Genomic DNA, 25,904 nt, shown 5'->3' with positions numbered 1-25,904 from the left:
TCTACACACAGTGACGTTGCAATGCCAGATGTGACATTGACTGATAGGAGAACAGAGGTCGAACAAATGGAAGTGCTTAGAATATTGCAGAACCTTAATGTGCAAGGAATTATTAGCTCCTCTTATCAAGCTATTTAATTTAAGCCTCAGTAGTGGGAAGGTGCCAGTGGAGTGAAAAAAAAAAAGGGCAGAATAGTCAGTCTCATTGCATAAATGAGACTCAAACAGAAGTAGTAAATTATAGGTTAATCAGTATTTCAGGAGTGGTTGTGGTTAAGATAGAGAAATTGGTAAAAGACAGAATTTGGGACTGGATGGATAGGAATATGATATTCTATAAGGAACAATGTGGTTTTGTGAAGAGTAGGTCTTGCCTTAGAAATTTGCTTACTTTTTATAATCATGTGACAATGTAGTTGGATAAGGGAAATAGCTACTCTGTAATATTGCTGGACTTGGCAAAAGCATTTGACAAGATTCTACGTGGAACTCTATTGCATAAATTGGAGCAAATAAGGATGGATATGAAATCTGGTGATTTGGATTTAAATGGTGGCCCATGGACAGATATCAAAGAGTGGTTTATGGAGGAGTTTGAGTCCAGGAGAAGGCAAGTGCCATTGGTGTACCACAGAGCTCATACTTGGTTCTCTGTTGTTTAATGTGTATATCAGTGATGTAGGAAATAAATTGACAGGAAATATTCAGTTGTTTGCCAATGATACTAAACGAGGACGAGCAGTAGTAAATGAAGGTGATGCAGATATCCTGCAGGGAAGATTTAAACCAACTAGCAGTATGGGCAAAGGTAAATGGCTGCCAGTTTAATGTTGCCAAGTGTAAGGTGATGCATTTTTGAAAGAGATCAGAAGCTGTGTACTATATTGATGGAGCTGAACTGTAGTAAACTGATGAGGTCAGAGACTTGGGTATGATTGTGGAGTGAGTTAAAAGTTAAGAGGACATGTTGCAAAGATAACCAAAACAGTTCATCAGATTACATGGTTATTGAAGAACACTAATAAGCAGGGACAGAGAGGCTATTGTTCTTCTATATAAAGCTTTAATAAAATCCAGACAGGAAAATCCAGAGGCGAGTGACAAAGACAAAACATGATTATAAGATTGTGGCATGTCTGTGGAATTCTCTCTGTGAGAATAAATTGGTATGGTCTGTAGGCTTCAAAACCTAATTGATAGGCAAAAAAGAGACATAATAGACACATTTAAGTTATTAATGAGGCTTCATAGAGACACTGAAGATTTTTCAGTACATGGCAAGAAGGGAGAGAGCAAAGGAAGTTGTGTAAGAGTGCGGTCAGCAGGGGCGTTAGAACTAGGCTTTTTGCTTTGAGGGTGGTGGATGGGTGGAATGGATTGCCAGGGGTGGTTGTTGGTGCTGGGGTTATGGGTTGTGCCAGTGAATGAGTTAAAAGAGAAGTATGATAAGCATTGTGCAAATGATGGCTAGTGTGTGAATAACGTATCTCCCATGATGAGTCTTCTGACACCATAGAGATACCTGTATAATAATAATAATAATATTCTATATTTAATTATTGGATTTTAAATTAATAATCTTTGTATTATATTTATAGATCATTATCGTTTATGCTCATCAGCATAAAAGTTGGTGTCGTGCACGTGTCGATGACATTCTTGAAACAACTCAAGGGCCTTGTTTAAGTGTCTATCTTTTAGATTATGGAGAAATAGTCAGTATGATATGTGAATGGGTAGAGACTTTTCCTCAAGATTTTCTTGTAGTTCCTTTTCAAGCAATGGAACTTATTCTTTTGGGTTTGAAACCGAAGTCGATGTTAATAAAAAATGATATGACAGTTAGTTTTGGGTAAGTAACAGTAATCTTTATTTATTTTTTAAATGTGAAATCCATGTGTATAATAATATACAGTAAAAGTGTACATTTTATTAACTAGTAATGCCTGGATAGCTGAGTAAATAGTATCTCTCCTTTGCCTAAACAGGTTGTGAATTTGAATCCCACTGTGACATTATGTTCATGCAGGAGATATTAAGCTTAGTTCTTTATTTTATGCAGATGATGCTATTTATAATTTGACGTATGGGAATATGAGATATGATAAATCACATAAGGCAGATTACTTATGTATATATTTTTATTAGTTGATAAGATGGAAGGACACTTGTGGGATAATGAATCTAAGTAGTTTGGCTATACCTTCTGATACACCTTTTAACATATGGAATGGTGACATGGCAGACCACCTGTGTATCACTGTTTTGATGAAATGCAGATGACAAGGAAAGTCTGTAATTATTAATTGTTTTGTTGACATATGATTCCATAAAAAATAACTTTCTTGTGAAAGTTGATTTTACTAGAATCTCAATATAATTAGACCTTGACGTTCAACATCATATACATGCAGTTTACACATCATTGTTGAATATACCAGTTTCTGTTCTTGTTGTTTAATTTAGAAGTCACGCTGAAGATGTCCTTGATTCTAGGGTAAAATTTTTATGCTAATAAGATAAAAAGATATCTACTTTTCTAGATTCATCTAAAGATAAACTTCTACCTTTAGCTATTCCTTGCCACTGTGAATTATCATATTTTGTCCAAACAGGTAGTTCAGCAGCCATGCATTGCTATGAACATTTAGAATATGTTAAGCTCCGTGAACCGGAGCAATCAGGACTTGCAAAGCTTGCTATCACCACCAGACATCACGTTCTTTGGAAGAAAATTAAGGTTCTCAATAGAAGTAATAATCTGGAACGTCTGTACAAAGACAGCTGTTGAGACCTTGCTACATTGACCAAATCTAAATAAGAAGTGGACTTATCTCTCTCTTGTGGGCAATAGTTCTTCTTCTTCTTCACAGATTCCAGAATGAACTTAAATTTAATTGTTTGTTATTTTTTGATATTTTTAAATTTTTACTAGAACCTTAATATAATTAGATCATCATGTACATGCAGTTTGCACATGTCATTGTTGAATAAACCAGTTTCTGTTCTTGTTGTTTAATTTAGATGTCATACTGAAGATGCCTGATACAATATGAAAATTTTATATTAATAAAAATATGTACGTAAGTAATCCGCTTTGTTATTTATTGATGCTATTTGTCTTCTCAATACATCTCAAATCATCAATGCTGGCCTGGTTGACTGAGTGGTTAGCGTACCTGCTCTCCAGCCAAAAGGCAGCAGGTTCAAATCCCACCATGGGCATGGATGTTTCTGATTGTCTGAAAATACTAGTGGTGGTGGGTGGTAGATGGCGTTAGTGTAGTTGCGGTTTTTTTGTAGTTGGTGGATTGAGTGGTGGAAACAGTCGTAGAGAAGGTGCCCTCCCTCAATGAGTCTTTGGACTCCCTGGAGGTGTCACATAATAATAATATATTTATAATACATCATAAGTATTCAAAGAGTCTGTAGTCATATTAAATAATTACTGTAACAAGTTTGATATGTGAAAAACAAGCTCATACGTATAAGCTATTTTGGTATAATTTTTAGTGTATTTTAGAGAACCATATCTTAAAAAGTTCAGACATAATGGTGAGTTTTGATATCACCTCACTATTCATAAATGTACTATTAATAGAAACCCTTGATTTACTAAAGTCACAATTTCCCCCTGATATATTTTAACTGTTTAAATTCACAGTACAGGCAGGTTATTTTACATGGAAAAAATAAAATATACAAACAATTAGATGGGACAACTATGGGCTCTCCCCCCCCCCCTTTTCCTAGCTAACTTCTACACAGAACACTTGGAAAGTTAGGAATGGATGAACACATAACATAATATTAAACATAAAATGAAAGTAATAATAGTTTCATTTTAATTGTATGTTTAATATTACCTTTTATATAACTGAATGTTAAATGTAATAGTGATTTTTTAAAAAATACTTTTGATTGAAATAATTTTTCTTTAAGTCTCTCTTGAACCTAATTAACTATTTATAGTATTCTATTTATTGAAAAGAATAGTTAAAAGGTATACAATCAATACAGCCATGCTCAAACCAAGGCTTTGGTTACGCTATGTTTAAGATGCGTTTGCTATTTGGCCACATGGCCCAGACACATTGGATACATTCTTAGCACATTTAAATAGACAGCACCAAAAAAATCCACTTTACAGTGGAAGCTGATGACTGTCTGCCCTTCCTGGATACACTAACCAAACGTCTTCCAGATGGTTCCTTATCATTCTCGGTTTATAGAAAACCTACACATACAGGGAGATATTTACACAAACAATCACACTATCACCCATCTCAACAATATGTTATTCTAAAAACACTAACCCACAGAGCTAGAGCGATTTGTTCTGATGACATTGTTCAGCGAGTTCACTGCTGAACTCGCTCACCTACATCACACCTTCTTGGCCAATGACTAGAATCCCCATAGTATAGACAAAATACTAAATGCTCCCCAGAAATCCCCCCCCCCCATTGTCTAGCACAGAAGACTACAACAAAACTCTCGCCATTGCATACATCAAAGGCACGCCTGAAAAGATATCTAGAGTGCTTAACAAACACCAACTATGCACTGTGTTTAAACCGTATGTGAAATTAGCAACTCTCATCTGTTCACCCAAGGACAGAATCTCTCTTTTATCACATACAGGAGTCTATGAAGTGCCCTGTTTGTGTCATCAAGCCTACTACGGACAGATAAGGAAAAACTGTGGACATCTGCCTCAGTGAACATAAAAAATATATTTGGCACTATCACTATGGCAAGTCAGGTCTAGCAGACCATACTTTAGATACCTCTGCACACAGGATCAATTGGGAAAAAAACAAGTGCTGCACGGAAGCTTTTACTAGTCAGAGCAGTTGTTCCTGGAATCAGCAGAAGCCTTAAAACATACTCCAAACCTCAACAACTATAAATTTACCAAAGATTTGGGAGACAGTCATCTTAAGACCAAATTAATACCTGCTTTCTCTCTCTGTTTTTTTCCCCCAATATAGATGGTGCCTAATTAGGACTTTAGTCTTTGCATTGCACATTACAATTGTTCAAACTAGTCCCATTGTTATACCGATTGTGGTTGTCTCTCGTGTGCTGTGACAAACTATTTTTGTGCTCTGATGATGCTGGATTGAATATCAGTGAAATATCAGCAATAAGTTAATAGTTATTTTCTTATCAGTCTGTTTTCTCATCTATACCATTAAAATTAATCAACTTGGAGAAGAACAAGCTGAGTTCGGGCCAAATAGAATTTATCAAGATCAGATTTTCACAAACAGTTAAGAAATCATGGGAATATGAGAAGGATCTATAATTAAGTTTTGTTGATCTGGAAAAGGCATAAGACAAGATTGTCCAGAGAAAAGCTTTTCAAAACACTTCAATTGTATGGGGTGAATAGATGATGTTGTAGTCCTAAACACATCTAGTGCAAGTCTCCAGGATTCTCTAAGTAAATTGAATAACAGCTGTGACAAATTTGACATCAAATCAGTAATAAAAAGACCAAAATTATGAAAATAGGTGGAAACATTGAACACATCAACTGGATTCTGAACAGGAGAAGAACAAGCTGAGTTCAGGCCAAATAGAATTTGTCAAGATCAGATTTTCACAAACAGTTAAGAAATCATGGGAATATGAGAAGGATCTATAATTAAGTTTTGTTGATCTGGAAAAGGCACATGACAAGGTGTCCAGAGAAAAGCTTTTCAAAACACTTCAGTTGTATGGGATGAATGGAAGATTATACAGAGCAATACAGAGTCTGTATTTAAGTTGTGTTAATTAGCAGTTAGAATTGAAGGAAATACAAGAAGATGGTTTGATGTAAAATCGGGGTTAAGACAAGGATGTACATTACCTTCACTCTTATTAATCATTTGTATGGATCACATTGTGAAAGAAAGTGGCATTAGGTCTGATATTGGAATTGGACATGTCAAACTTAGTTCTTTGCTTTATGTAGATGATGTTGAGGTCCTAAACACATCTAGTGCAAGTCTCCAGGATTCTCTAAGTAAACTGAATAACAGCTGTGACAAATTTGACATCAAATCAGCAATAAAAAGATGAAAAATATGAAAATAAGCAGAAACATTGAACACATCAACTGCATTCTGAATACAGAGCTTATAGAACAAGTAAAATATTTCAGCTATTTAGACACAGTTTTTAGTGAAGTTTGCAAGTTAAACCTGGAAGTAGACAACAGAATCAGCAAAGCTGGTATGGTGGCTAGCCAGATGAATAAATTTGTATGTGATAAGAGAGAAATTAGCCAAAACATCATACTAGCAGTATACACCCTCTGTCCAAAAAGAAACTGAACTTTTCGAAAATAGAAGAAACTAGTGGTGCCACTTGTTGTATCTTTTTTTTGGCAAAAGCAGCAACCATTATTAGTGTTGTGTCAACTGCTTATGACATTTGTTTCATTAGAAGATGAGTTATAGTGCCAAGAGTGACAGTGTGTTTTGACGAACGGTCAGACAAGGAGTTTCAAACAGAGAGCTGCAATTCGCTTTTGTGTTAAACTTGGTAAAAGTTTTACCGAAACGCATTAAATGCTTCAAAAAGCATACGGTGATGAATGCTTATCCTACTCAAGTTTACGAGTGGTTTAAGCGATTTCAAAGTGGTCGTGAGATGCCTGAGGACGATGAAAAGCTGGGCAGTCCAAAAACGGGACTGAGTGAAGTTAACATCCAAAAAGTGCATGAGATTTCATCAAAGAAAACCAGAAATCATCTTTGAGATTGAAGATGAAGTGGGGATTCCAAAATCGACTGTGCACAACATTTTGACCGAGAGTTTGGGCCTTTGTAAATTGAATTCGCAATTTGTTTCCCCATAAGTTGACCGACTACCAAAAAATGTATCGAATTGAACACTGCAAGGACCTCATTAAAACTGCTTGTAAGGACTCAAACTTCCTTGAAACGATCGTTACTGGTGATGAAACATGGTGTTTTGAGTATGAACCCGAAACAAAGCGCCAGAATGATGAGTGGAGACTACCAGAAGAGGAAATGTTAGACAAGGCTGATTTGTTTTTACGATTCTGAGAGCATTATCCACAAAGAATTCATTCCGCCTGGCCAAACAGTCAATGCTGGGTTTTATTCAAAGTTTTGAAGCGATCAATAGCGAGAATTTGTCGCGTACGCATGAATATCGTGATGCAGGCAGCTGGTCACTTTTGCACAATAACGCACCATCTCATCATTCGAACATTGTGAGAGAGTTTTAAGAAAAAACCAAGTCTGTGTTGGATCTCTTGCTGAAAGTGAAAATGAAAGAAAGCGATACGACTCCATTGAAAACGTTCAAGCGGCAGTAATCGCGACCCTCAACAGTATCCCAAAAACCGATATAAAAAACTCATTTAACGAATTAATTGACTGTGCCAAACGCTGTATCGAAGCTGAGGGAGATTATATTGATTGAAATAAATGATTTGAATAATTATAATTGGCCTGTGTTTTATTTACTATCAAAAGTTTGGTTTCCTTTTGGACAGAGGGTATACAAGACAGTATTCAAACCAGTTTTAGGTGATGGATTTGAGAGTTGAGTTAGAAATAAAGCGCTTGATCAAAGATTAGAGACTCCAGATACGAGGGTTCTGAGAAAAATTAGGAGAGTGAACTGATCTCATCAATGGCAGAACCATATTAAAAATGAAGCTATTGGAAAGAAACTTGACATTGTTAGCATTCACACATCTGTTTTGCTTAAAAGAAGCCCAAGGTCTAGGTGGATTGATTCAGTCAGAAGTGTCTTAGAAGCATGAAATGTTAGATACACTAGTATTGGAGTGCTGGCAAGTAATAGATTAATTAGAAGGAAAAATTGTTGATAGGAGATTAATAAAAATATAAACTTAATCATATTGTGCTGTCATTGTAACCTGAACACTTTTTTGAGGATACATATCAGGAAATTGATGATATAATTTCTGCAGGTTTCTTGTAATTTTACAAGCTGGTATCGGAGATTTGATTTGTTATCTGTTATAATTACTACCTCACCTGCATATTATGATATGTGTGATTGATCTTCCATTGACTTATGTTGAGGATAATGCTTCTTTAATGAGTTCTTGGATGAAAATGTTAAAAAGGCATGGGGAGAGTGTGCATCCTTGCATAACTCCTTGTTTGATTTTATATCGAGCTACTGCACTTGTGTTCTGATGGTAGTTTCAAACAAATGTTAGTATTTCAAAGTCTATGTTTTTCTTTGTTAATATTTGAATAAGTTTTTCCTCTATTCACAGAATCAAATGCTTATTTAAAATCCACAAAACAGCAATAAAGCTGTTTCTCTCTCTTTGCTCCATGTGATTTGGCCAGACTGAAGAGTAAAGATATGGTCAATTGTTGCTGTTTTTTTCTAAAGCCAGTTTGTTCTTCTTATATTGACTGTTTGTAAATATTATTTAGACGATTCTGTATTTTTTGTAAGAGTGGCAAAGAAGAGTAATTGATCTATAATTTTTACATTTTTTGAACATTACCTTTTTATGTATAGACAAGATTTTGCCTATTTTCCAATCATTTGGGATAATCTTATTGTATTATCCCAAATGATTGGAAAATAGGCAAAATCTTGTCTATTTTCATGTCCACTAAGAGCTCTCTGAGTATCTCAATAATTCCAGCTGCCTTTGATGATATTAGAGAAGTAATTGTTCCAGATGTGTTCCATTTCTCTAATATTTCCAGTTATTGTCTTGCAAATCTTTCATGCTGAGAGGGGAAAGAATGTAGTCTGTGTATTGAGTAGATGATATTCGACCAGAAATGCTGAAGTATGGTGGTATAAAAGTCTTACAGTGGCTGCACTGCATAGTTCAGAAAGCCTGGACTGAGGGACGAATTCCCGATGATTGGAGTAAAGCTCTCATAGTACCCATATATAAAAAGGGAAATAAAACTGAATGCGAGAATTACAGAGGTATTTCCCTACTGAGTGTTCCTGGCAAGATCTATGCAAGTATACTTGAGAAACGGTTGAGAAGAATTGTGGAAGAAAAGCTTGGTGAAGAACAAGCTGGATTCAGGCCAAATAGAGGCTGTCAGGATTAGATCTTCACTTTACGACAAATAGTTGAGAAAGCATGGGAATATAACAAAGATCTGTATTTAAGTTTTGCCGATTTGGAAAAGGCATATGACAAGGTGCCAAGAGAGAAGCTATTCGATACGCTGCAGTTATATGGTGTCAATGGGGCATTATATCAAGCAATACTTAGTCTTTATTTGAGTTGTAAGTCAGCAGTTAGAATTGAAGGAAGTACAGGAAGATGGTTTAATGTTAAATCTGGTGTGAGACAAGGATGTACATTATCCCCTCTGTTATTCATTATCTATATGGATCACATTATGAAGAAAAGTGGTATTAAACCTGATATCAAAATTGGAGATGTTAATGTCAGCTCTTTGCTTTATGCGGATGATGTTATACTTCTAAATAAATCCGCTACAAATCTGCAAGATTCTCTGACTAAATTGAATAGCTGTTGTAATAGATATGGTATGAAGGTCAGCAATAAAAAGACAAAGACAATGAAAATAGGCAGAATCATTGAAAATGTCAACTGTGTTGTGAATGGAGAACCTGTGGAACAAGTAAAACATTTCAGTTACTTAGGCACGATTTTTACTGAAGATGGTAAATTAAATATCGAAATAGACAACAGAATCAGCAAAGCTGGTATGGTGGGAAGTCAATTGAATAAATTCATATGGAATAAGAGAGAAATTAGTCGGAACACTAAATTAGCTGTATACAAGACAGTGTTCAAACTAGTTTTAACTTATGGATCTGAGAGCTGGGTCAAAAGTAAAACACTTGACCAAAGACTGGAGACCGCAGATATGAGAGTCCTGAGAAAGATTAGAGGCGTGAACAGATGGCATCAATGGCAATATCATATTAAAAATGAGGATATTAGGAAAGAACTTGACATTGTCAGCATCCAGGAATGCATTAGCAGAGCTAATCTCAGGTGGTATGGTCACTTAAATAGAATGGGAGAGGAAAGATTAGCAAAACAAGTGTTCTCTGCCAGGGTGGCAGGAAAACGACCCAGAGGAAGACCAAGATATAGGTGGATTGATACGGTACAAAATGCCTTAGACAATAGAAATATAAGATCTGATAATGTTGGAGTCTTGACAAGTAACAGACTGATTTGGAGGAAAATTTTAGATAGGAAGTTAGTAATGATGTAATTTTTTCGTGTAGTACTGTCATATCCTGTACACCCCTTGAGGGTACATGGCAGGAATTTGATGATGAATTATATGGTGCATCCCATGAGAGAATACATCAGAAAATGACAATGAAATATTTTGTGAACTTCTTTTAGCTTTCAGAATTGTAGCTTAGGAAATGCAATTAATGAATTTTTGTGTAATATTTTAATGTGGGGTGAAGGCCTGTCCTACTTGACAGTCTCTCTATAACCTTGTTTATCTATTTTTGTATTCCAAGAATTATAAACTGAATTCTCAATTTATTAAATTCATACTGACTTTTATGCAAAAGTGAGTTTGAATTTAATGAATGGAATTATATGATTAAGGCAGTTCATATTATTATAAATTTAAGATACTTTTATTTATGATTCCCAGTTTTAGCAAAAGTAGTTTTATATTAAATCTGTGTTTTGTTGTTATTTTTATGTAGCTTAGCAGAGGAATGGGATAGATCTGCCAAAGACTTTGTCAAGAAGTGTGTTTTTGGTAAGTTAAATAATTAATATTGATGAAGTTTTACTAGAATTGTGATAAAAGTTACCAGTTTTCTATGTTAGATACACACAGGAATACCTCGATTATCGCGATTATTGTTGCCACGAAAAATACTGCAATAATTGAATCCGCGATAATTGGGATAAATAATGCGTGTTAAATGGGTGATCAATGCCAAGGATTTTTTAAATCTATTAATTAAATTTTATATATCAAGTAAAAAAGAAATGTGCTAAACGTGTTAAGTAAAAAATGAAGGTTCATTAAGAAAAACAAGATTATTCTTTAATCTTTATTTATATATAAGAAGTACATACAATACATACAGTTATTCTTTCTTGGATAAAAATTGGTGTAGAGTTGTCTGGTGGAATTTTTTCTTTCTTTTTTCTTCGTATAAAACTCGGTAGCAACGAATGGAATTTTCAATTTCCTGATGAACTTTCAGTGATCGCTCGAGATTAGGATTGCCATTCAAGATTTTTTCTTTAAAATTTTCAGCAATTCTAAACATTTCATCCATTTCTTTGAGGGTAAATTCCTTCGGTGCCAAGTCAATTTGTTCGTCATTATCATCGATTTGAGCATCGTAAGCACGTTCTTGTTGTGTCCTGAATAAACTAAGAAATGTTTTAACACGAATTATTCAGGACACAACTTTATTTAAACATGGGCAGAGAATGTGGCATGTTGGCAATAGATTAGAAAGATGGCTTTATGTATATAAATCAAAATTAAGAGCGAGAAATTGTATAAAAATGTTTGTAAGACCTAACCTGTAATGCATGTGGGTCAGATATAAGAATTAAGTAAAGCTGTTAATTCTATTTAAGAACCTCATTTTATGTATTATAAAGTAGCAAAGCCTGTGAGCCAGAGTTCAAGGGTCACCTTTAACTGTCCTGCGTTACGCATACCAAAAGGGAGGAAGGTAGTTATAGGAAAGAGAAACTAAAGTGCCTTTCAAGAAGAACACAACATGTGCACGTGCGATGTTATAGAGGGAGCTGGATGCCATGAAGTAAACCCGCGTGACCACGTTGGTGGGTATCGTGATAGCCGAGAAACACCGAGAAAAGAAGAAAGCAAAAAGGGCAAGCAAACCCCACCCGAGGCTTTTTTTGGGTTCCTGTTTCCTGACCTCTCTCGGACGTAGGGTCCAATCCGCTCCAACGGAGAAGTTCCTGGCTGGCAGTTGGAAGGCATTGGTTCATCTGTCGCAATGTTTGAGAACGGCCTAGCTACCTTCTGAGATTAGGATAGCTGTGCGATGGAGGAACCAAGCAGATGCCGTCCGTTCTGGCTATGCTCCTGAGCCATATCCCCTTTCCCGCCGAGGTTCTAGCCATATAGTTGATCGAAGGTGATCAGATGAAAAGCAAAGTGAAGAAGCCTTAATGACCAGACAAGGCACGAAGAAAGACATAACATCGATACAGAGACGGTAAAGTAGACTTTTGTATTGTGATTTCCAGTTAAGAAAGAGTGTGTTTCCCTAAGAAAGTTTGTGAAGTGGACTAATTTTATGGAACTTTAAGAACTATCTACTACTTGGCCCTGGCCCATTTGTTTGAGAATTATCTGCCTAACAAGGCCATGTTTATTCTGCAGGAATTAATAGTAAATGTGTAGAGTGATATAACTAATGACCACGTGAATGTAAAAGGTGTGTTAGATATCAATGAGATAATTTTAATGGTGGTCTATTTGGTGGTCAAGATTATTTATATGTTTTGTATATTAGTATTGAACCAAGGATCTTGCTTGAGAACAATTCAGATTAATTAGTAATAATGCTTACTTGTATGATTTCTCTATTTTATTAAACATGTTTCTTAGTACCTGCCTGACCTGTTGTTAATGTATGAATTCAAACAGCCGCTCATAAAAACATTGATGAACTTAGCAGGAAGAACCCACGTGTATGATTAAACAAAGCGAGCCACGACTGCATGCAAGAATTTAGAGTACTGAACATAAGTTTTATTGTAGTTTAATCATTGTGTACCATTCCGAGAGAGCCATCCTGGGTAAGAGTCCCATCTATCCTCGGTATTGGCTGGCGCAGTTATAATATAAATTTTGTCAATGCTTATTGGGTGGACTCTTTTAGAATGATGTGTAAATGGTCATGTCCCACACAAGGACAAAGTCTTAAATACTAAGTAACCTACATGTGGTTAAACTATAGAGAGGGCAATAGGACTGCTTATTAAAAAGAGGAGATTTAAAGAAAGAACGGAATAAGTGTAGTGTGTCTAAAAATTAGAAGATTATATACGGGAATAAGAGATGTTTAACAAGGAAGTAATAAGAATAAACAGCACATAAGAACCAAAAAATAAGCTAAGTAGCGACATAACATCTCTCTCTCTCGAGGTTAATTAGGTCTTCATCATCCAGTTCCTTATCATGTGACTGAGGCAGGTCCTGAACATCACCTTTTTCAATTTCTTTTAGTCCTAGATCGAAGCCAAGCTCAGTTATGTCATTGATAACACGGGTTACTTCATTTTCAAATCTCCTTTAAAATCATTTGCACGATGAGAAGAAGCTTAGGAATGGAGGAAAGAGTGCTGTAAAAGGAATTAGAGATGATAAAGGTGAAATGAAAACAGGAGAAAAAGATATCCTTGAAGTATGGAGTAATTACTTTGAAAAACTGCTAAATGAAACAAGCAGTGATGACCGCACAGTGATAAAAAAACACTGACCAGGCATGCAGTCAGGAATACATATCCATACTTGAAGTAGAAAAAGCCATCAAAGGCTTGAAATGTGGAAAGGCAGCAGGAGTAGATGATATTCGACCAGAAATGCTGAAGTATGGTGGTATAAGAGTCTTACAGTGGCTGCACTGCATAGTTCAGAAAGCCTGGACAGAGGGACGAATTCCCGATGATTGGAGTAGAGCTCTCATAGTACCCATATATAAAAAGGGAAATAAAACTGCATGTGAGAATTACAGAGGTATTTCCCTACTGAGTGTTCCTGGCAAGATCTATGCAAGTATACTTGAGAAACGGTTGAGAAGAATTGTGGAAGAAAAGCTTGGTGAAGAACAAGCTGGATTCAGGCCAAATAGAGGCTGTCAGGATCAGATCTTCACTTTACGACAAATAGTCGAGAAAGCATGGGAATATAACAAAGATCTGTATTTAAGTTTTGTCGATTTGGAAAAGGCATATGACAAGGTGCCAAGAGAGAAGCTATTCAATACGCTGCAGTTATATGGTGTCAATGGGGCATTATATCAAGCAATACTTAGTCTTTATTTGAGTTGTGAGTCAGCAGTTAGAATTGAAGGAAGTACAGGAAGATGGTTTAATGTTAAATCTGATGTGAGACAAGGATGTACATTATCCCCTCTGTTATTCATTATCTATATGGATCACATTATGAAGGAATGTGGTATTAAACCTGATATCAAAATTGGAGATGTTAATGTCAGCTCTTTGCTTTATGCGGATGATGTTATACTTCTAAATAAATCCGCTACAAGTCTGCAAGATTCTCTGACTAAATTGAATAGCTGTTGTAATAGATATGGTATGAAGGTCAGCAATAAAAAGACAAAGACAATGAAAATAGGCAGAATCATTGAAAATGTCAACTGTGTTGTGAATGGAGAACCTGTGGAACAAGTAAAACATTTCAGCTACTTAGGCACAATTTTTACTGAAGATGGTAAACTAAATATAGAAATAGACAACAGAATCAGCAAAGCTGGTATGGTGGGAAGTCAATTGAATAAATTCATATGGAATAAAAAAGAAATTAGTCGGAACACTAAATTAGCTGTATACAAGACTGTGTTCAAATCAATTTTAACTTATGGATCTGAGAGCTGGGTCAGAAGTAAAACACTTGACCAAAGACTAGAGACCGCAGATATGAGAGTTCTGAGAAAGATTAGAGGCGTGAACAGATGGCATCAATGGCAATATCATATTAAAAATGAGGATATTAGGAAAGAACTTGACATTGTCAGCATCCAGGAATGTGTTAGCAGAGCTAATCTCAGATGGTATGGTCACTTAAATAGAATGGGAGAGGAAAGATTAGCAAAACAAGTGTTCTCTGCCAGGTTGGCAGGAAAACGACCCAGAGGAAGACCAAGATATAGGTGGATTGATACGGTACAAAGTGCCTTAGACGATAGAAATATAAGATCTGATAATGTTGGAGTCTTGACAAGTAACAGACTGATTTGGAGGAAAATTGTAGATAGGAAGTTAGTAATGATGTAATTTTTTCATGTAGTACTGTCATATCCTGGTACACCCCTTGAGGGTACATGGCAGGAATTTGATGATGATGATGGAATAATCTTTTGCCACGCTGCTCTCAGGTTGCTAGACGTTACTTCACTCCATGCTTCCTTGACATTCTCAATGCAGTTTTTGATATCGAATGCCTTCCAGAATTCTGTCAAAGTCATAGCTTCATCTCCTGTAGTCTTTTCTATTGCTTGTGAAAAAGTTCTTCGTAGGTAATATGCCTTAAAGGATGCGATTACACCTTGATCCATTGGCTGGATGATGGGAGTGGTATTAGGTGGTAATTAAATAACTTTTACATTTTTGCACAAATCATTCAGTGCTGTTGGATGACTAGGTGCATTATCTAATATCAACAAGATTTTAAAATCAAGATTTAATGACTTGCAGTACCTTTCAGCTTCAGGACAAAAACAGTTTTTAAACCAATTCTCAAAAATAGTTTTCGTCATCCAAGCTTTTCTGTTGAATCTCCAATGAACAGGGAGAAAATTTTTCTCTAAACTTCTAAGTGGGCGAGGATTTTGTGAATGATAAATAAAGAGAGGCTTCATCTTGTAATCTCCAGAAGCATTGCCACATAGTAAAAGTGTTACATGCTCCTTCGAAACCTTTTAGCCAGGCTGTCTTTTTCATTTTTTGCTAAAAATGTTTTAGTGGGCATTTTTTCCCATAACAAGCCTGTTTCGTCAGCATTAAATATCTGATCATTGATATAATTTCCTTCTTCAATGGTCTGTTGCAATTCACCAGGAATACTAGCTGCTGCTTTTTCATCGGCGCTTGCAATTTCGCCTTGTACACGAACACTCTAAATGCTCGATCGCTTTTTGAACTGATCAAACCACCCTGAACTTGCAGAGAAAGTTTCTTCCACTACTGACGCCGAATCATTTTCGCTTTCTAATTGTTTTCTTTTTAAAGTTTTAAACAAATTCAATGCTTTTGTTTTTATAGTCATTTGATTTTATAGTTTTTATATATCCACACTGACAATAGCGTTTCCATTTCAATCATAAGATGGCTTCTGTTTCTCGTAGTTTGGGACACAGACGAGGTCGATGCACTTTGTCCTAGTTGCTTATAGTTTGCAGCGTGGTCTAAAATATGGCGAACAGTTAATTCATTTAGACTGTACTCTCTTGCAATTTTGGCTTTGGTTATGCCTGCTTCATACTTATTTATCATATGCAACTTATCTTTTAAGCTGATCACTCTACGTTTCTTCTTGATATCTGTAGACTTGAAATCATCCTTATTTCTTTTAGCATTCATTGTAGGGGTAAATAACAAGAGAAATAAATATCCACATGTACTTCAGGCAAGGACGGATAGTTACTGGTAAGTGGTGAGAAGGCACCGTCGGATAAAAACGAAGCGCTACAAGAGAGCGATACCTGGAGAGTTGCGACTCGAACTGGTTGCATATGTAGTGGGCTACATTTCGCGACCACGATAATTCGAATTTGGAGCACAATAATTGGAATTTTGGTATCAAATTATAAACCGCGATAAATCGAGAATCGTGATAATCGAGGTATTCCTGTATATATGTGTGTGTGTGTGTATATTTGTGCATGTGATGTAGCTTGCGTTCAGAATATAGGAGTGTGAGTGACTTTATGACAATAATTTATAGTAGATAAAATTATCTTATGTTTTTTTACATAATCTGAATTCTGTTCTCTTGCATAGAGCATGTCTTTTAATGACAATTTGATCCACAAACGGTTGCATGAACTGCTGCACAGCAGTTCTAAAATTGTTATTCATGAACAGTTGGATGGTTTTTGCAGACACATTCAGAGGATTCATTGGGAGACAAAAAAAAAACATTATGAGAGAGTAAATCTTGTATTAATACTTTAATAATAATTATGCATAATTCAGAAAATTCAAGGCAACAGAAAAGCTTCATAGTTTGAGTTATTAAGAATTTTTCTGTTTTCATTCCTTTCTTTTGGAAAATTAAAACTTGGAAGCTATATAATTAGGAGGATATCCCAATGTAGCTTGTATTGAATGTAGAGAACTGACTCTGGATCTATCATCTATGATATGACTGAATGAATGATGCTGAACAAATGAGGATGATGTGGCAGTTTGGGACTTAGTTAACCAAATACTGACCCCCATTTGTCTTGGATCCAGTTCACCTAGCCCATTTCCAATGTTCTCTCCTGTGGCATGGGGGATAGGGGCACACAGACACCTTTGTGAAGTCTTCTGCACTCAGTGGAAGTAGTTACCAATGTAATTGCAGGTAATCGGAGATATCAGTCACCCATTGCAGCTGTTTGTGACTGTTGGAATTGGTTTTCAAATTGGTCTGTGAACCATAGAATGACTCGCAACCGTCTGTTATCTCTGTCTGACTTTGGCTGGCCTCTAGTCTTACAATGGCTTGCCACCTCAACTCATTGATTGAGCGATGTCTTGCAATCACAAAATGTCTTGTTCTCCCTCCCTCCAGACACAAAATGGAAAACCACTCAAAAATGCTTGCTTTTATTCCGTGTTCATTTGCATATGCTACTGACAGCACCACTCATTCTTATGTGATAAACATACTCAGCATCTCTTTTTACATAATGTACTTGACTTTTAGATGTTTTTTCCCTTTTCTTCCTGAGCTATTGCGTTTTTTCTCTTTGTTTCTTAATTAATGGAAACCATTATAGAACATGAGTAGATTGCTAGATCCATGCTGTCTGCGCACTTCTGGATGTGATTTTTAATCCATCTCTCTATAACCTTGTTTATCCCACCAAAGATTCTGATTACTTATCTTACTCATCTTTCACTCAGTAAGAATCATATGTTGAGGCTCAAGTTGAAGTCTGGTCAGAAGCATTGCTAACTTATTTTCACTTTCCTTCAGTGCCATTCCAGTATCCCATTCAGGCTTGACACAGACCATATTCATGAATCTTATTTTTAGAGGTACCTGTGGCATAGTATAATTATTAAAAGAACGCGTCACATTGTAATTCTGCCATCACTCTGTTATAGAACATGAGTGGGTGCTAAGCTTAAACTTCTAATACACAGATCATGTATGTATGTTAATAATCACATTCATGAGGCCTTCTCTGCACAGTGGAAGCAGTTACCAATGTAATTGCAGATAATCGGAGAAATCAGTCACCCACTGTAAATGAAACTGAATCCCATGGCCTTCCTACACTGTATCTCCAGCATGTTGTTTGTGACTGTTGGAATTGGTTCCACACTCTTTATTCCAATTCAGCACTATTCATCTGTTCCTCTAGAGTTAGAATGCTAATAAGTCTGCCTTGAATGTACTAACTTACTGAACTGACCCTTGGAAGCATTTCTAGTGTATCTGTTACTTTTTTACCATCTATTTTCACTAACGATATTCTTCTATGGTCATTTTTTCTACTTGCACTATATCATGATCAAATTCTCTCTTTACTCATTCAGCTGACATATTGTTATAATCAGATTTGGCCTTACCGTAGCGGTTATCACTTTCCTGGACTGCTCTTTATTCTACTTCTACTATTTTGAGCTTCATCATCATTCTTTTTGTTTGTAATATCGGATCCACCACACTTTTATTATTATTGTTATTTTTTTATGCAGCATTTGCTTTAAAAGTTTTCTTCATCCATTTAACTTCATGTTTTCTCTCCTAACTCTGCCATCACTCTGTTATAGAACATGAGAAGGTGCTAAGCTTAATTTCTAATACCCAGATTATGTATGTTTATAAATGAGTTAATCAGTCCTAGTTTGATTTAAAATATAATCTATGAAGTGCAAATACTTTTACCCATCAGTCATCACCCCATGCACCAATATAGTGAACACCATTTCTCCTACACAATCTGTTTATTGAATCATTTTCAGTTCTCTTCTGCTTGTTCACTCCTGTCATTCTGTGGCAGCAGACATGATTTTGTCTCTTTTGCTCTTCTTAATATAAAAATCATGATTGCCAACCTCCTAGATAGGAGATGACACATGAAGGGAATACAAAAATAAATTAATCTTTTATTTTATTGTATATGCAGTATTTGAACATCATGGATATTATGTTTTAAATCAAACAAACTAGGATTGAATAGCCCTGACAAAGTTTTGTTTTCCTACTGTACTAAAAACTGAATTTATTTAGTTAGTTTATGATATTATTACAATGTATCGAGGAAGTAGCACCAGCAGCATTCATCCTTTGAGCTCAATTTATTGTTTATTATTAAATTTCTATTATATTAGACTTTTACAACCTGTTGCCATAATTGTTAGTAATCCCCCCCCCCCCACTGCCAAGTAGAGGCATATCATGGTAATCAACAGTGGCTCACCATAGGTCACCTCTTTCTCATAGACCCAGCACTACCATACATTACTTTCTGATACCTCTTAATCACCAACTTTCTAACCTATGCTGCAAGTTTATTTTGCAAACTCATCCATTTATGTTTAACCTTGAGTAGTGAAAGGTGGATGGATATAGCACAATACATCTGGATTAACAATCTAGATGTATTGTGCTATATCCATTCCCTTTTTCCAACTCTGCCATTCAGAAAGTAGTATTCTTTTGGCAGAGTATGAACAACAGAACCATCCAGACAATGCTTCTGCCCTCTCCTTGGTCAAGTCGCAAGGTTTGGTCACTGCTATGCCAACTGGGAGGCAACACTCCAAACAGGACTAAAGTAAAAGTAAACCCTAACTGTATTGTAAAAACTTAACACAAAAAGCTAAACCCAAAATTCCTGCAGTCACCAAAAAAGAGAACTATTGTCTTTATAAAAAAGGTTTTCTTATCATGTCCTACATCTACAGCAAATTCCAGTCCAGTAACTATAGAGGAAATTAATGCAGCACTCAACTGGCATTGATGGCATCCTTCCAGACTTACTCACTTTGGCTCAAGAGCAAAATCCTGGTTATCTGATTTCTTCTCCACAATAATAAATGATGAATGGTTCCCAAAACTTTGGCATGAATCAAAGATAATGGTCCTGCCGAAACTCAATAAGTCAACTGATGACCTAATAACTACCACCCTATAGCATTACTCTGCATTTCATACAAACTTTTTGAAAGGATTATTCTTTCTAAAATTTCTTCAGAAATAGAAGCCATCTTATCCAGTGAACAGGCTGGATTTAGGCCTGGCAGAAGCTGCTGTGACCAGGTCCTAACTCTCACAACCCATATAGAAGCTGGATGCTGAAAGGTTTAAAAACAGGTACTGAATTCATAAACCTAACATCAGCTTATGACATTGTATGGAAGAAAGGTTTACTGTATAAAGCAGCCAAAATCATCAGCTACTAAAAAAAAACTAAAATTATTAGAACAAATGCTCTCAAATAGGAAAATAAAGGTTCATTTCATCTGAGTCACAAAAAAGCAGAACTTTATACTACAGGATGGATTGCCACAACAATCTGTCCTTGCTCCAGCTTTATTCAACTTATACACAAGCAATACTCCTCCAACAACTAGTTGAAAGTTTATCTTTGCTGACAAAATAGCTATTGCCACCCAAGACAGTACCTTCCATGCGCTTGAGGAAACACTGAGCAAAGATCTGAGCTCACTACAAAATTACTTTAAACACTTGAGACTATTTCCTAATCCCAGCAAAACTGTTGTTTCTGCTTTCTACCTAAATAACCACAAGGCTCATAGAAAACTAAAACTAGACTTCTGCAACAGAGGTAGTCCTTGTTACCTTGGCATCACACTTGACCATAGTCTAACTTACCAAAAACATTTTGAAAAAATTCAGTTAAAGATATCTGCCAGGAACATCATAAACAAGCTGACAGGCGCAACTTGGTGCTATAATGCCTCGACTCTTAGAACAGTTGCCCTGGTTCTAATCTTCTCTGTTGCAGAGTATAGTTCACCAGTTTGAAGCCAAAGTCACCACACAAATCTTGTGGACACATGGCTTAATGCAGTAATGAGAACTGTCTCTGATACCTTATGATTTACTCCTCTACCATGGTTACATGTTCGTTCCCACATCACTCTCTTTAGAAGAGAAGAAGCTCTCATTAAAGAAAATCAGAAATAATGTGTATCTTCATATTCATCGAGATATCTCTTCACACCCAGCATGCCACCTTGTCTCCAGATCTCCCATATGGCTGTGGAATTGCCTGATGATGGTCCATTGGACTGGTGGAGGACTCTGGAATTAACTATAAACAAGTATCTGATCACGGATCCAACTATCAAACCACCAGGATTCAATCTACCTCGATACCTCTGGAGTCAGCTAGAGGTATCGAGGCAAATAATGAAATTTCATTATATTTAATAATGAAAATTTGGTACAGTTACAAAATAAATTGCAAAATAAAATACGCCATCTTCTCATTAACTAAGCGTAGCGGCTAATTGGGTGCTAGTAGTGGCATTTAGTGGTCATCATATGAAACTCTGGGCCAAGGCTGTTTACATTGTACAAGTCGCATTCATTTGTGGTTCGTGGTTGCAGAGATATACAATTTTCAAATCGGGACATTCTTTTTGAAACATCCTGTATATATAGTTTGGCCCAATAATTTTTTTGTATTTCCCCCATATGCCAAATAAATAAATAAAATAAAATAAGTGTGCTATCACTGTCATAGAACATGAGAGGTTGCCTAAGCTTCATCTAACCTATAAAACACAGATTATATACATTTTTCATTCAGTAGCTAAAAAGATTATTTAGGATTATGATATCTCATATTGTTCCTCATCAGCTCCCACTCATTCCAGCATCACTTTTTTTTATCCAGCCTCTTTAGGATGCATATCTTTTTGTCTTGTATTAATTGGGCACATTATTTTGAAAGTGATTTCATGCTGATTAAACAAAAAGTTTTGTATATATTTTTCACTCACTATTTATTGTGAAGCCATTGAGAAGGACAAAATGACTAATGAATTAAATGTGTTAGGTATTTATGTATTAGCTATCAGAGCATTTGAAGTTCCCCCGATTGATGATTTTAACTACAGTAAAAAAAATAAGCATTAATGGTTATTCATTTACAGTCTTATTTTAATTTATTCTTTCTTTCAGGATTACATGGTAATCTGCAATCATTATGAATAATTATGGAGACACCTTCCCATGTTTAAAAACCTACTTCAATTAAATTAAAATTAATTTGACATTTCAACCTTTGTATCAAGGTCATCTTCAGGAATATATATATATATATCCACACTAGATATGCTTAGTCTGCTGTAGTTTGTACCAGTGTGGCTTGTGATCCAGTGTTCATGTGTGTGTGCATCTGAATATGATCCAATATAAAGGTCTAAATGTTGAATTTTATTTTTATTTAATTAAAGGAAATTCCTAAACAGTAATGTGTCTTCATAATTATTCATAATGATAATTTTAATTAATACAACAGTCATTTACAAGAAATAGGACAGAAAAAGCTAACCTAAATTCTACAGTATATAATAATTGACCTTTATTTTAGTCTATTATATGAAAACCATTTACTTTAAAGACACATTTTTCTTTCTAATTTTTTGATTGACAAAGAATTACAAGCTAGAAAAGAAAGTTTATTGTATGATTGGTTCTATATTTTGCTATTTTCAAAATGTTATTCTAATAAACATAAAATTTTTGTAGAAAATTTAAAAATTCATAGGAAAAATTTATTTGAAATTAAACTGAGATAGTTTTTAAATGATACCAAATTTTTAAGGTACATTTCCTTACAATTGAGAAATGAAGTAAGAAAAAAAATTTATTCTTGAAGAATGGTCAATTGAAAACTCTTCTTATATATTATATATATTACTGTCTTCTTATTATATATATATGATATTTATTTATTTATTTAAAGTGCATATTTTGTGTAATTAACAGAGTGCAGTATTCCAAAAATGGCTGTCCAACAAATAGATGAAGCTGGCCGACTCTATGGCCTGTTATATTTACAATCTGAAGAACGAAACATCATCCTTAATGCTGAACTTCTTAAGAAAAATTATGCCGTGTTTTCTGCAGATAAAGTTGATAAAGGTAATTTTATGAACTAAAGTATTGTTTATGCCTTGCTCATTTCACTGCTAAGTTTGAGTTATCTCAGGCAATTTAAAAATGGCATCTTTTTGAGCTCGAGTAGTCTCAAGTATGCATTAGAATTACAAAAATTCCACTGGGGAAGAAAAAAAATCCCACCAATGCAAATGTTTGTACTTTTTATTTTATTTATAATGCAATTGAAAAATTATTTTATTTCACAGTCATTTTGGGAATGATTACCAAACATGAAAGTTTTAGGAAAATTTTCCAAATAATACCAACAATAGTAATTCTAAATTCTTCAAATAATAAGTATCTCCTGGATTTCTGTTCAGCAGATGCTTATTATTATTTGGAATTATGTTGGAATATGGTGTTAGTTATTACTGACACCATATTCTAACATAAAGATGTGCACAAATTCACATGGAGAGAAGAGGCAAGAAATACGAGAAAGTCTCATTGACTATGTTATTGTTGATAGCCATATCTTTATGGTTGTTCAGAAGATAAATATACAGAGGAATTGAAATCAGAAGTGATTACCATTGATTTTATATTGAAACATTTGTAAGAAAGTTTAAAACCAAATCAAAGTTCAGCAGTTTTCAGAGGTGAACTCAAGACTCAAATACACAAATGTTATTCAGGAAAAAAATGAAAGAGTTTGAAAACAAGAACCAAACATTGGAGATTTAGTGGCAAATCCTGAAGAAGATATTTTTCACTCAGCCAGAGGTTGAGATTGTCTGCAAGTATAGAAAAATCAGAACTCCATAGTACACTCAGGAAGTTAAAGAGACAATCAAGGAAAATAAGAAAGTGTATCAAAAGTTCCTGATAAATAACTCAGCTTGTGCTCTTAGAGAATATAGAAGTCATGGGAACACTTTAGTAAGAACATAGAAAACAACTATCAGGAAGTTGGAGCTGGTGAAATTCTTAGCGTTCCACTGCTTTTAAACCGTCCAGTAGGCGAGGCAAAATGAGTGCTGAGACAATAGCACCTAGTGGATGCGATTGGTTATTGTGTCTGAGACATGCATGCAGATTAGTCTACAGGGCAGAGTGTTTTTCCATTAAGTGTGTCATTCGAGTTGTTTCTAATTACACTAATTGTCCTAAATAGAGTACACAGATGTTAAATGGCTGTTTAGTGTATTTAGTGATAAACAAAGCTACTTGTTTTTCTTGCTTGTTCAGTCTAGCATCTGTTGAGGTTGGAAAGTTTTATAACGGTATAGGGATATTTTTATTCTAGTCTTCGGAAAGAACAGACGTAATAAAAATTGATCTATTCCTGAATAAAATCGAATACTTCTTTGTATCATTAAGGGGGTGCTTAAGGGTCAAAGCTGTATAACTGAGAGGAGACCTCCACATAGCCTTTAAAGTAATGCAGAGAATCGACCAGGGCTTCTGACCTAACGTCCAATCCTCACCATCTCATGGTGCGTCCTGATGGGTATCTACCTGGTACTGAATGAACGAGGATGGACTGGCAATCTGTGATTTAGCCGACCTAATTGTATTCTTATTGGCTTAAACCAATATAGAAAATGATGGTACAACATAACAAAATTTCATGCCAGCTGGGGCGTCGCTCAGTTAAACAAGGCCCCCGTTGTTTTTGCCAGGGAACCAGGGCGAACAGTGAAAAGTCAGCTACTGGAACAAATCTTAAATCACACCCCAACTCAACATCGCTAGAGTTAAAGATCGGTACTATCAACATAAGAAGCCTGAATTGCGAAGAAATGGAGCTAGCTGAGTAATTAGATAAGTACCAGATCAACATAATAGGGGTGACTGAAACAAAAAAGACAAAAAACTGGTGAGATCTTTCTGAGCAATAAATACAAAATGTTATATTCAGGAAATGACAATCAAGGAAAAGAAGGAGTAGCCATAGTATTCAACACAAAATACGAGGCTAATCTTCTTGAATGGCAGGCAGTCTCAAGTAGAGTGATGTGGGCAAATATCAGAATGGGGGATTGGACAATGAGACTTATTTGTGCCTATGGTCACAAAGAAGGTCTTACTAAGGTAGAAGTGGAGGAATTTTTTGATGCTTTAGAAAAAGCAACTGACACAATGAAATATGAAAACCTGGTCTTTGTAGAGGATCTAAATAGCAGAGTAGGAAATGATTGTCAGACATACAAAAATTCACATGGAGCGAAGAGGCAAGGAATAAGAAAAGTCTCGTTGATAATGATGTTTTCTCTCTGGTGCTGGACACCAGAGTGTACAGAGCATTTGAAATTGGAAGTGATAACTATTTAGTCTTGAGGAGGATAAAAATTGAAAAGCCTTGAAGAAAACCCTGATTGATTCAGCCAGAGAGGCATGTGGTGAGGTTGTCTGCAAGGATAGAAAAATCAGAACTCCATCGTGGATGTTGGAAGTTAAAGAGGCAGTGAAGGAAAAGAAGAAAGCATATCAAAAGTTCTTGTCAAATAAGTCAGCTTGTGCTCTTAGAGAATACAGAGACAAATGTAAGAAAGCCAAAGACTGTGTGAAACTAGCTAAACAAAAGTCATGGGAGGACTTTGGTAAGAACATAGAAAAATAAATATCAAGAAGGTGGTAAAATATTCTGGAGGTTGTTGAAGAAGCTTAGAAATGGAGGAAAGAGTGCTGTAAAAGGAGTTAGAGATGATGAAGGTGACATGAAAACGGGAGAAAATGATATCATTGAAGTATGGTAATTACTTCGAAAAATTGCTAAATGAAACAAGCGGTGATAGCACGGTGGTAAAAAACACTCAACAGGCATACAGTCAGGAATACATATCCATACTTGAAGTAGAAAAAGCCATT

At 35.5% G+C, this 25,904-nt stretch overlaps 1 protein-coding gene across 1 annotated transcript in view; it reads left to right on the top strand.

Moving 5' to 3' along the window:
• The window catches only part of LOC150103097 (putative ATP-dependent RNA helicase TDRD12), a 623,943-nt gene that overhangs the window by 84,579 nt on the left and 513,460 nt on the right, over positions 1–25,904 (top strand). The window contains exons 4-6 of the mRNA XM_090397898.1: positions 1,599–1,852; positions 10,696–10,751; positions 22,920–23,075. Coding sequence (XP_090254024.1) covers positions 1,599–1,852; positions 10,696–10,751; positions 22,920–23,075 — 466 coding nt within the window. The remainder of the gene's footprint in view (positions 1–1,598; positions 1,853–10,695; positions 10,752–22,919; positions 23,076–25,904) is intronic.

The sequence above is a fragment of the Typopeltis vanoorti genome, chromosome 9 (assembly GCF_054136105.1).
Source record: "Typopeltis vanoorti isolate ZY-2024b chromosome 9, IOZ_Tvanoo_1.0, whole genome shotgun sequence".
NCBI classification, from domain to species: Eukaryota; Metazoa; Arthropoda; class Arachnida; order Uropygi; family Thelyphonidae; genus Typopeltis; species Typopeltis vanoorti.
This window is presented reverse-complemented; position numbering and strand designations above follow the sequence as displayed.